Raw genomic sequence first — 12,887 nt, 5'->3', positions numbered from 1 at the left:
CAAAAAGCTTCCACAGGGCCCACCAAAAGCTGCAATTGGAAAGAATCCCAGAATGGTTTGGATTGAAAGGACCTTCTAATTTATCTCATTCCTGGAGCGGGGCCAGAGAAGAGCAACGAGGCTGGAGAAGGGACTGGAGGTGGCACTGAGTGTCCTCTGAAACACCTCCAGGGACAGAGAATCCACCAGGTCTTGATCCAACCCCACTGGGATCAGCAGCCCAGGGCACGGAGTGCCAGAGTGATCCCAGTGGGGTTGGATCAAGGGTTGGACTTGATGAGCTCAGAGGTCTCTTCCAAGCCAAGTGAGAAGAGAAGAGCAACGAGGCTGGAGAAGGGACTGGAGCACAAGTGCTGTGGGGAGAGGCTGAGGGAGCTGGGGGTGTTGAGCCTGGAGAAGAGGAGGCTCAGAGGTGACCTCAGCACTGTCTGGAACTGCCTGAAGGGAAGTTCTGGCCAGCTGGGGGTTGGTCTCTTCTCCCAGGCACTCAGCAATAGGACAAGGGGGGCTCAAGCTCTGCCAGGGGAAATTGAAGTTGGAGATCAAAGAAATTCTTTGCAGAGAGAGTGCTCAGGGATTGGAATGGGCTGCCCAGAGAGGGGGTGGATTCTCCATCCCTGGAGGTTTTTCAGCTGAGCTTGGCCGTGGCACTGAGTGCCATGATCTGGTAAAGGGACTGGAGTTGGACCAAGGGTTGGATTTGATGATCTCAGAGGGCTTTTCCAACCCAACTGAGAAGAGCAACGAGGCTGGAGAAGGGACTGGAGGTGGCACTGAGTGTCCTCTGAAACACCTCCAGGGACAGAGAATCCACCAGGTCTTGATCCAACCCCACTGGGATCACCAGCCCAGGGCACGCTGTGGGCAGGGACACCTCCCACTATCCCAGGTTTATCCAGCCTGGCCTTGGACACTCCCAGGGCTGGGGCAGCCACAGCTTCTCTGGGCACCTGTGCCAGGGCCTGCCCACCCTCACAGGGAAGGATTCCTTCCCAATATCCCACCTATCCCTCCCCTCTGGCAGTGAGAAGCCATTCCCCCTGTCCTGTCCCTCCATACCTTCATCCAAAGTCCCTCTCCAGCTTTCTGGGAGCTCCTTTAGATACTGAAAGGCTTTAACTGGAAGATGAGGTTGATTGTGGAGCGTTTTTGGGAAAGGTTCCTGCACAGAAGCAGCAGGCACAGCCTCCCTCATCAGGGCTAATTATAGAGCAATAAAACATTCATAACTGAGACAAAGCAACACAAGAAGCTGTTTAGGCAGGAAAGCTCCTCCCTCTGCTGGTGGTTCCATGGCAGAGAAACATCATCCTGTCAGCTCCAGGATTTTCCTTGTCCTTCCATGAATTCCAGCCCATGCCTGGGTACATTCACACTGTGCCCACCAGTGCCATCCAACACTTTCTGGTTCTCCACACCAAGGATGTGGAGCTCAGTCCCTCAGGCCAGTGATGGTAGTTTGGGTTTCTTAATCCCACACTTCAGAGAATCACAGAATGGATTGGGCTGGAAAAGACCTCTGAGATCATCAAGTCCAACCCTTGGTCCAACTCCAGTCCCTTTACCAGATCATGGCACTCAGTGCCACGGCCAAGCTCAGCTGAAAAACCTCCAGGGATGGAGAATCCACCCCCTCTCTGGGCAGCCCATTCCAATCCCTGAGCACTCTCTCTGCAAAGAATTTCTACCTGATCTCCAACTTCAATTTCCCCTGGCAGAGCTTGAGCCCCCCTTGTCCTATTGCTGAGTGCCTGGGAGAAGAGACCAACCCCCAGCTGGCCAGAACTTCCCTTCAGGCAGTTCCAGACAGTGCTGAGGTCACCTCTGAGCCTCCTCTTCTCCAGGCTCAACACCCCCAGCTCCCTCAGCCTCTCCCCACAGCACTTGTGCTCCAGTCCCTTCTCCAGCCTCGTTGCTCTTCTCTTCTCACTTGGCTTGGAAGAGACCTCTGAGCTCATCAAGTCCAACCCTTGATCCAACCCCACTGGGATCACTCTGGCACTCCGTGCCCTGGGCTGCTGATCCCAGTGGGGTTGGATCAAGACCTGGTGGATTCTCTGTCCCTGGAGGTGTTTCAGAGGACACTCAGTGCCACCTCCAGTCCCTTCTCCAGCCTCGTTGCTCTTCTATTCTCACTTGGGTTGGAAGAGACCTCTGAGATCAGCAAGTCCAACTCCTGATCCAACCCCACTGAGATCACCAGCCCAGGGCACTCCATACTGGTGATCCCAGTGGGGTTGGATCAAGACACCCCACACTTAAAGGAATTTTCCCATCTTCACCATCATTCCCCACAATGAAAGGCCTTTTCCCACCTCCAGTATCATCCCCCAACATTTGAAGGACTTTTCCCATCTCCACCATCATCCTCACCTTGAAAGGACTTGTCCCATCTCCAGCACCATTCCCACACTGAAAGGCCTTTTCCCATCTCCAGCATCATTCCCACATTTGAAGGACTTTTCCTCCTTCCAGAATCATTCCCCACATTTGAAAGACTTTTCCCATCTCCACCATCATCCCACACATTGAAAGGACTTTTGCCACCTCCAGCACCATTCCCACACTGAAAGGACATTTCCCATCTCCACCATCATTCTCCACCTTGAAAGGACTTTTCCCACCTCCAGCACCATTCCCACACTGAAAGGACATTTCCCATCTCCACCATCATTCTCCACCTTGATAGGACTTTTCCCACCTCCAGCACCATTCCCACACTGAAAGGACTTTTCCCATCTCCAGTACTCACATTTGAAGGACTTTTCCTACTTCCAGCATCATCCCACACATTGTAAGAACTTTTCCCATCTCCAGCATCATTCCCACATTTGAAGAACTTTTCCCATCTCCAGCATCACCCCTGAACATCTGAAGGACTTTTCCTACATCCAGCATCATCCCCCACATTGAAAGGGCTTTTCTCACCTCCAGCATCATTCCCACCTTGAAAGGGCTTTTCCCACCTCCAGCACCATTCCCACACTGAAAGGACTTTTCCCATCTCCAGTACCCACATTTGAAGGACTTTTCCTACTTCCAGTATCATTCCCACCTTGAAAGGGCTTTTCCCATCTCCAGTATCATTCCCACCTTGAAAGGACTTTTCCCATCTCCAGCATCATCCCCAAACATCTGAAGGACTTTTCCTACTTCCAGCATCATTCCCACCTTGAAAGGGCTTTTCCCATCTCCAGCATCACCCCTGAACATCTGAAGGACTTTTCCCACTTCCAGCATCATCCCCCACCTTGAAAGGGCTTTTCCCATCTCCAGCATCACCCCTGAACATCTGAAGGACTTTTCCCACCTCCAGCATCATCCCCCACATTGAAAGGGCTTCACAGTCTGGTAATTCTGTTCACAAAAGTTAAAACCAAGACCCACCTTCTCCTGCTCCAGCAACTGCTGCAGACTTGCCTTGTACTGAGGAGTTTTCATGTATGCCATGAACTGCATGTACTGGATCTTAAAGGAGTCTGCAAAACAAACCAGGAGAGGAGGAATTTCCACAGGGAATCACAGCAATGCTCCCATTTATTACCCCTGTTGGTCACCTCTCCCCTACTCTGCTCCTTCTTGCTTTGGGGTTTGGGCTCCAAGTCAGCCCAAGCCTTCAAAGATGAGTTTAGAACATGCTGCAAATCCATGTCCTGGTGCAAGGGGAGCTCCTGGATCCATGAGCTCCCTCCAACAGCACCCAGTGCAGCCACGACAACACATTCCAAGAGGGTGCCAAGGGTGTGTTTGCAGGAGGGAAGAGGAGCTGAGGGATTTCAGTGCTCTGGAGGCAGAACTAACACAAGAGGTGAGTTGTGAGAGCCCAGAGCAGGCCTGGGCTCCCTCAGGACCCTCACCCTGCCAGCACCACACTCAGGGCTCCTCCTCCTCCTCCCTCACACACACAGATGGGCTCTACACCCACTTTACCCTCCCCTCCAAGGAGCATTTGGCCTCTCATTATCCTTTATCTCCAGCAATGCCCCTTCCTTCCCCCCAGCCCTTCCATCATCACTAAAACCAACCCCAGGATTGAGTCCAATCTGCTGCCCAGAACGTGCTGCACAGATTTCTGCCACAAAGCTTAGCCCAGACAAGTGTCCCTGTCCCCCACCCTGCCACAAAAGGTCCCTCTAAATCACTATTCCTTTCTCTACAGTAAAAAAGCAGCCAAAGTTAAGACACCACAGCAAGAAAACACAAGTTAAGGGTGTCACAGATGCCTCTGGTCTCTACACAGACAGGACCAATAAATCAGATTCCCAGAGGATCCCAAACTGGCTCCTGCCCAATGCCAAAGGCCAGGAGCAGCTGGGAGGGGACAGACACCAAAAGACCCAAAAAAACACCCCACAAAAGGTTTTTTCCTTCCTCCCACACATGAAATGTATTTTCCAACCACACCTTTGTGACCTCAAAATGTCAGGCAGCATCTCCTTTATTAGCTCTGAGTTTTGCAGAGCAAATGGAGTGGTGTCCCCTCAAAATGTCAGGCAGCATCTCCTTTATTAGCTCTGAGTTTTGCAGAGCAAATGGAGTGGTGTCCCCTCAAAATGTCCTCAGCATCTCCATTATTAGCCCTGAGTTTTGCAGAGGAAATGGAGTGGTGTCCCCTCAAAATGTCCTCAGCATCTCCATTATTAGCTCTGAGTTTTGCAGAGCAAATGGAGTGGTGTCCCCTAAGATTGTACCACTTCAATACAAGAGAATCTTTTCATTCAAAATAAACTGATTCCTGACTAGCCCTTTCCATTTGAAGTCAGTTTGGATTCCTACCAAACCAAATTTCTTGCCTTTTGGGTGGCAAATGAGAGCTAAACCAAAGCAGGGCAACACACCCCCTTGAGCAGGAGGAGAAGGGACCTCGTGGGGACACCGAGGGACGTGGGGCAGGTGGGAAGCTGCTCATCCCTGCCCAGTGCACAGCCCTGGGGATGTTCTCATGTTGAGGAACCTCCAAGGAGGGTTTGCCCAGGGGATAAACAGCCTTACCAAGCAGCTTCTGTAGTGCAGGGGGGGTGGGTGCCACCAGGAGCTGGTTGGACGAATGCCGTTGCACCTTGGGAGGTAGTTGGTAGTAGGGGCTGTGAGGTGACTTGTAGGCATCTGGGGAGACAAGGAGACACCCTCAGGGGTTGCAGGCAGTGCCTGGGCAAGGCCAGCAGCTCCACCAGGGCAAACAGGGTGAGATCCACTAACTGAGCAAGAGCAAACACCCACAGACAGGTCCCACCACCATCCCCGGGGCAGCTCTGCCCTGGGCTCTGCTGGGTTAATGTTGGGGGCTGCAGGGGGGGCTCCTGTGAGGAGCTGCCAGAAGCTCCCCCGTGTCTGCAGAGCCAATTCCAGCAGCTCCTTCCCCTGGACTCTGCCTTGGGGAGGCCACACCTTGAGTGTTGTGTTCAGTTCTGGGCCCCTCAGTTGAGGCAAGAGATTGAGGGGCTGGAGCGGGGCCAGAGAAGAGCAACGAGGCTGGAGAAGGGACTGGAGGTGGCACTGAGTGTCCTCTGAAACACCTCCAGGGACAGAGAATCCACCAGGACTTGATCCAACCCCACTGAGATCACCAGCCCAGGGCACGGAGTGCCAGAGTGATCCCAGTGGGGTTGGATCAAGGGTTGGACTTGATGAGCTCAGAGGTCTCTTCCAAGCCAAGTGAGAAGAGAAGAGCAACGAGGCTGGAGAAGGGAGTGGAGCACAAGTGCTGTGGGGAGAGGCTGAGGGAGCTGGGGGTGTTGAGCCTGGAGAAGAGGAGGCTCAGAGGTGACCTCAGCACTGTCTGCAACTGCCTGAAGGGAAGTTCTGGCCAGCTGGGGGTTGGTCTCTTCTCCCAGGCACTCAGCAATAGGACAAGGGGGGCTCAAGCTCTGCCAGGGGAAATTGAAGTTGGAGATCAGGTAGAAATTCTTTGCAGAGAGAGTGCTCAGGGATTGGAATGGGCTGCCCAGAGAGGGGGTGGATTTCCCATCCCTGGAGGTTTTTCAGCTGAGCTTGGCCGTGGCACTGAGTGCCATGATCTGGTAAAGGGACTGGAGTTGGACCAAGGGTTGGACTGGATGATCTCAGAGGGCTTTTCCAACCCAACCCATTCTAGGATTCTGTGATTCCAGGGTGGGGACCCATCACTGGCCAAGGCTGAGCCCAGCAGAGGTGGTGGTGACACCTCTGGGATAATGTCCTGAAGGAGGAACAAAAGTCCTTGTGCTGAGGGAATTGGGTGCAGAGAAGAGCAGAGGGAGAACAGGTGAGAGGGACAGCTCTGCAGAGCCCAGGGCAGGGCAGAGGGAGGGCAGGAGGTGCTCCAGGCCCCAGAGCTGAGATTCCCTGAGACCCTGTGTGGAGGCAACTGTGCCCCTCTAGCCCATGGAGGTCACAGGGGTGCAGGGACCCTCCTGCTGCCCATGGATGACCACAAAGGGGTGCAGAGACCCTCCTGCAGCCCAAGGAGGAGCCCCACAGGGGTGCAGAGATCCTTCTGCTGCCCATGAAGGAGCCCCAAAGGGGTGCAGAGACCCTCCTGCTGCCCAGGGATGACCACAGGGGTGCAGAGATCCCTTTGATGCCCAGAGATGACCACAAAGGGGTGCAGAGATCCTCCTGCAGCCCATGGAGGAGCCCCACAGGGGTGCAGAGACCCTCCTGCTGCCCAGGGAGGAGCCCACAGGGGTGCAGAGACCCTCCTGCTGCCCAGGGATGACCATAGAGGTACAGAGGAGCCCCACAAGGGTGCAGAGACCCTCCTGCTGCCCATGGAGGAGCCCACAGGGGTGCAGAGACCCTCCTGCTGCCCATGGAGGAGCCCACAGGGGTGCAGAGACCCTCCTGCTGCCCATGGAGGAGCCCACAGGGGTGCAGAGACCCTTCTGCTGCCCAGGGATGACCACTGGAATGCAGAGACCCTTTTGCTGCCCATGGAGAAGCCCCACTGGAATGCAGAGACCCTCCTGCTGCCCATGAAGGAGCCCCACAGGGGTGCAGAAACCCTTCTGCAGCCCAGGGAGGAGCCCACAGGGGTGCAGAGAACCTCCTGCTGCCCAGGGAGGAGCCCACAGGGGTGCAGAGACCCTTCTGCAGCCCATGGAGGAGCCCCAGTGGAGCAGGGAGATGCCTGAAGGGGGGATGTGACTCCATGGGAAGGCTGTGCTGGAGCAGAGACCTGGCAGGGACCTGCTGACCTGTGGAGCAGGTTTGGTGGAAGGACCTGTGGCCCTGTGGGGGACCCACCCTGAAGGACTGAGCCAGTGGAAAGGGACCCATCTTGGAGAACTGTTGTCTCCATGGAGAACTGTCTCCTGTGGGAGGGACCCCAGGCTGGAGCAGGGCAGGGACTCCACCTCCTCTCCTTGAGCAGCAGCAGAACAACCCGTGCTGTGACCCCCCTTCCCACCTCCTTGTGCTGCTGGGGGAGGAGGGAGAGCTCAGGAAGGAGGGAGGGGTGTGGGAAATATGTTTTTTAAGATTAATTTTCCTTTTCATTGTCCTGCTCTGATTCTGTCAGTAACAAACTCCATTATTAGCCCCAAGTTGAGTGTGTTTTGCCTGGGATGGTGATCAGGGAGGGATTTGTCCTTGTCCTTAACTCAGGAACCTTTGCTGTCTTTTCTGTCCACTTGTGGGGGGCAGTGATGGGTGTCTGGAACCACCCAGGGCCAACCTCTTGCAGGTGGATATGGGGAAGTTCCAACACAAAACCCAACAACAAAGGAACAGAAGGACCTCTGAGCCCCCCCCAGAGCCTCAGCCACCCCTCTCAGAGCTTCATCCCCCCACCCAGACCCCCTGGGCTCACCCTGAGGAGAGGATGAAGATGTCTGGGAGACAGTCTGGGCGTGCAGGAGCTCCAGTGCAGTTTGGTTCTTCTTGGTCTTGCGCTCGGCGCTCGCCACGTTCATCTTCTTGGGCCGGCCCCGTTTCCTCCCTGCCATTTTCCTGCCCTTCTTACTCAGCTTCTTCTTCCTTGCCTTGGAGGGAGAGGGTTTCTTCACAGGGTTTGCTGCAGCTTTCTCCTCCTCAGCACCAGAATCCTGAGAGATTTGGGAAGCCAAAAGGTCTTAAGTCATTCCTACCTCTACAGGAAGAGCTCCTTTGAAGCAAATGTGGGTAACTCTGTTTAATAACAGACATGGACAGTGACATGGACTTGCTTGGGGTAAGAGTTGAGTCCAAGAGTTGTGCTCATCCTCTTCTGAACTTATTCAATTCCAGGAAAGAACATGCTGGGGAAGGGAAGCTCAGGCAGGGATAGGTGGGATATTGGGAAGGAATTCCTGGCTGGGAGGGTGGGGAGGGGCTGGGATGGAATTCCCAGAGAAGCTGTGGCTGTTCCATCCCTGGGAGTGTCCAAGGGATGCTGGGGAACACCCTGGAAGGTGTCCCTGCCCATGCCAAGGGGTGGAACAAGATGAGCTTTAAGGTCCCTTCCCACCCAAGCCAGTCTGGGATTCCATGAAATCTGACTCTGTTGTTTAAGGAAAGCTGAATATTCCTCCTTTACTGACTAAACTCCTCCCCTGAATTTCATTTAGAAGTCAAAGCACATCCAAGACTTTGCATTTTTGGCCATGAACAGTCACTCACCTCTAAGGGAGTAAAAAAGGAGCTGAGTCTTTGAAGAGGAGCCCCAACACCCTCTGGGGCAGCTCTGGGAGGGTGGACAATCCCACACTGCTCCTGCAGCCCCCCAGACCCACAACCAGGGGGGCAGTGCCCAGGGCAGGGCTTGTTCCCTGAGACCCCCAGGAGCCCCTGTGCCACTCCAGACCCACAACCACAACCAGGGGGGCAGTGCCCAGGGCAGGGCTTGTTCCCTGAGCCCCCCCCAGCAGTCCCTGTGCCACTCCAGACCCACAACCACAACCAGGGGGGCAGTGCCCAGGGCAGGGCTTGTTCCCTGAGCCCCCCAGGAGCCCCTGTGCCACTCCAGACCCACAACCAGGGGGGCAGTGCCCAGGGCAGAGCCCCCCCATCAACCCGTGTGCCACTCCAGACCCACAACCAGGGGGGCAGCTCCCAGGGCAGAGCCCCTCCATCAGCCCCTGTGCCACTCCAGACCCACAACCACAACCAGGGGGGCAGTGCCCAGGGCAGGGCTTGTTCCCTGAGCCCCCCAGGAGCCCCTGTGCCACTCCGGACCCACAACCAGGGGGGCAGTGCCCAAGGCAGAGCCCCCCATCAGCCCCTGTGCCACTCCAGACCCACAACCAGGGGGACAGTGCCCAGGGCAGAGCTCCCCCAGCAGCCCCTGTGCCACTCCAGACCCACAACCACAACCAGGGGGGCAGTGCCCAGGGCAGGGCTTGCTCCCTGAGCCCTCCAGCAGCTCCTGTAGCCCCTCCAGACCTGCAACCACAACCAGAGGGGCAGTGCCCAGGGCAGGGCTTCTTCTCTGAGCCCCCCAGAAGCCTCTGTGCCACTCCAGACCCACAAGCAGACCCAGGAGGGCAGTGCCCAGGGCAGGGCTCATTCTCTGGCCCCCCAGCAGCTCCTGCAGCCCCTCCAGACCCAGACCCACAACCAGGGGGGCAGTGCCCAGGGCAGGGCTTGTTCCCTGGGCCCCCGAGCAGCTCCTGCAGCCCCTCCAGACCCAGACCCACAACTAGGGGGGCAGTACCCAGGGCAGAGCTCCCCCAGCAGCCCCTGTGCCCCTCCAGACCCACAACCACAACGGGGGGCAGTGCCCAGGGCAGGGCTTGTTCCCCGAGCCCCCCATCAGCCCCTGTGCCACTCCAGACCCACAACCACAACCAGGGGGGCAGTGCCCAGGGCAGGGCTTGTTACCTGGGCTCTTCAACAGCTCCTGCAGCCCCTCCACACCCACAACCAGGGGGGCAGCTCCCAGGGCAGAGCACCCCAATCAGCCTCTGTGCCACTCCAGACCCACAACCAGGGGGGCAGCTCCCAGGGCAGAGCCCCCCCATCAACCCGTGTGCCACTCCAGACCCACAACCAGGGGGGCAGTGCCCAGGGCAGAGCCCCCCCACCAACCCCTCTGCCACTCCAGACCCACAACCAGGGGAGCAGTGCCCAGGGCAGAGCCCCTCCATCAGCCCCTGTGCCCCTCCAGGCGCTCAGGGCAGACCCCCCCTGCCCTGCAGGGACCAGGAGCTCCTGCCCAGCCAAGGCCACCCCCGAGGAGCCCCCTGGGGTGGTGCTCACCTTGTTCTCCTGCCCCTTGGTGGGAGTGGTGGTGTTGCTCTTGCTCTCGCGCTGCTGCCGCCGCCGCGCTGCCTCCTGCTCCTCCTGGGCACAGACAGGGCACTCAGGGGGTCGGGCACACACACTCTTATTGCAGGGATTTCATGCACATTTAGCACTTTGAACTCACTGTGCTTCCCCCCTTAGTCTCCCATGAGCAAAGGGGAAAACTTGTGGAATTATTTAGGATTAAATATGAATTGTTATGTTATTTCAGATTCCTGGGGCAACAGGGGTTGGGAACAGGGAGGGGAGGGCAGGGCAGTCCCTGCCCAAACCTGCAGCCCCCGGGCATCAAATCCCAATCCCTGCCCATGTTCCCCATCCCAAACCCCCCCAGATCCCTCCCTGCTGTATCAGCTTGGGATGGGAGAGGGGTTGGTGGTGGGAAAATAATGATGATGATGATGATGATGACGATGATAATAATAATAATAATAATAATAGTCATAATAGTAATAATAATAGTAATAATGATAATGATAATGATAGTAATAAAAAACCCCTACTATTACTATTGCTATTGCTATTGCTATTGCTATTGCTATTACTATTACTATTACCATTACCATTATCATTACTATTTTATTACTATTTTATTACTACTATTACTACCAGTATTGTTGTTATTGTTGCTATTATTACTACTATTATTACTATTGCCATTATTATTATTATTATTACTATTATCAGCTTGGGATGGGAGAGGGGTTGGTGGTGGGAAAATAATGATGATGATGATAATAGTAATAATAGTAATAATAGTAATAATAGTAATAATAATAGTAATAGTAATAATGATAATGATAATAATAATGATAATGATAATGATAGTAATAAAAAACCCCACTATTACTATTGCTATTACTATTGCTATTGCTATTACTATTACCATTACTATTACCATCACCATTACCATTATCATTACTATTTTATTACTACTATTACTACCAGTATTATTGTTATCGTTGCTATTATTACTACTATTATTACTATTGCCATTATTATTATTATTATTATTATTATTATTATTATTATTATTATTATTATTATTATTATCAGCTTGGGATGGGAGAGGGGTTGGTGGTGGGAAAATAATGATGATGATGATGATGATAATAATAATATAAAAAAATTAATAATAATAACAATAATAAATTAATAATAATAACAATAATAAATTAATAATAATACTGCTATAGCTGTTATCATAGTTATTCCTACTATTATTCAAAATTTTAAATTGTATTACTATCATTACCTATAACAATATAAAAGTAATAAGTGATGGTAGTAATAATAATTACTATTACTATTATTATCATCATTGTTGTTGTTGTTAGTAATGATAATGGTAATGGTAATGGTAATAGTAATGGTAATAGTAATAGCAATAGCAATAGTAATAGCAATAGTAATAGTAGGGGTTTTTTATTACTATCATTATCATTATCATTATTATTATCATTATCATTATTACTATTACTATTATTATTACTATTATTATTATTATTATCATCATCATCATCATTATTTTCCCACCACCAACCCCTCTCCCATCCCAAGCTGATAATAGTAATAATAATAATAATAATAATAATAATAATAATAATAATGGCAATAGTAATAATAGTAGTAATAATAGCAACAATAACAATAATACTGGTAGTAATAGTAGTAATAAAATAGTAATAAAATAGTAATGATAATGATAATGGTAATGGTAATGGTAATGGTAATAGTAATAGTAATAGTTATAATAATAGTAATAGTAATAATAATAGTAATAGTAATGGTAATAATAATAGTAATAGTAATAATAATAGTAATAGTAATAGTAATAGTAATAGCAATAGTAATAGCAATAGCAGGGGGTTTTTATTATTATCATTATCATTATCACTATTACTATTATTATTATTATTATCATTATTATCATCATTATTATTATCATTATTATTATCATTATTATCATTATTCTTTAGCTTTGCTCCCAACTTTCCAAGTGTTTCCACATCACTTTAAGGACCTGCCCTGCCTGGAATTGGCAGAGCCATCGATGCCAATCCCCCCCAATCCCCCCCAATCCCCCCCAATCCCCCCCAATCCCCCCAATCACCCCCAATCACCCCCCAATCCCCTCCAATCCCCCCCAATCCCCCCCAATCACCCCCAATCCTCCCCAATCCCCCCCAATCCCCCCCAATCACCCCAATCCCCCCCAATCCCCCCCAACCCCCCCCAATCCCCCCAATCCCCCCCAATCAATCCCCCCCTCAGCTACAGATCAATAACAACAAAATCAGCAGCTCTTGGTGCTGATTCTCTCCAAGGCAAAGAGGAATTTCCTTTTTCCCAGGAAACCTCTCAGGGAAAACAAAAAAAAAAAGTCTTTTTCTGTCAGAAACCACCTTCAGACAGGACATTTCCAAGAGCTCCAACAAAGCCCTTCCTGCACCTTCCAGGTGGGATTTCATGGGCAGGAGAATTCTGGTAATTTGGTTTAATTTATCAACATCAATTTATTCATTTATTAATTTCTAATCTATGTGAATGACAAGTTGAAGGGCCCTCCCCACTCCCAGCAGGGAAGGTCAGAACTCCATGGCTGAACCCTCTTTTTTTTTTTTATACTCCAAGAAGTGTTTTTAATCCCAAATTTGAGTTTAACAGCCTGAGATAACCCAATTCCA

General features: G+C 51.7%; 1 protein-coding gene and 1 non-coding gene across 10 annotated transcripts in view; both read right to left on the bottom strand.

Annotated features, from left to right (window-relative positions):
* DOT1L (DOT1 like histone lysine methyltransferase) overlaps nucleotides 1–12,887 on the bottom strand; it is a 110,356-nt gene that overhangs the window by 28,397 nt on the left and 69,072 nt on the right. For all 9 annotated transcript variants that reach the window (XR_011699750.1, XM_071577852.1, XM_071577859.1 and 6 more), the window contains exons 13-16: nucleotides 10,156–10,239; nucleotides 7,790–8,024; nucleotides 4,993–5,106; nucleotides 3,388–3,479 (exon numbers count right to left, since the gene is read on the bottom strand). Coding sequence is in view for 8 of the 9 variants with exons in the window: in XM_071577852.1 (XP_071433953.1) it covers nucleotides 3,388–3,479; nucleotides 4,993–5,106; nucleotides 7,790–8,024; nucleotides 10,156–10,239 (525 nt within the window). In the remaining variant the exon portion in view is untranslated. The remainder of the gene's footprint in view (nucleotides 1–3,387; nucleotides 3,480–4,992; nucleotides 5,107–7,789; nucleotides 8,025–10,155; nucleotides 10,240–12,887) is intronic.
* Nucleotides 9,322–9,445, bottom strand: LOC139683347 (small nucleolar RNA SNORA17). Its single transcript, XR_011699773.1, has one exon. It is a non-coding gene; the product is annotated as a small nucleolar RNA SNORA17 (small nucleolar RNA).

This window comes from Pithys albifrons, chromosome 27, assembly GCF_047495875.1.
Source record: "Pithys albifrons albifrons isolate INPA30051 chromosome 27, PitAlb_v1, whole genome shotgun sequence".
NCBI lineage: Eukaryota > Metazoa > Chordata > Aves > Passeriformes > Thamnophilidae > Pithys > Pithys albifrons.
Note: the sequence above shows the minus strand (reverse complement) of the source record. Positions and strands in the feature narration are given on the sequence as shown.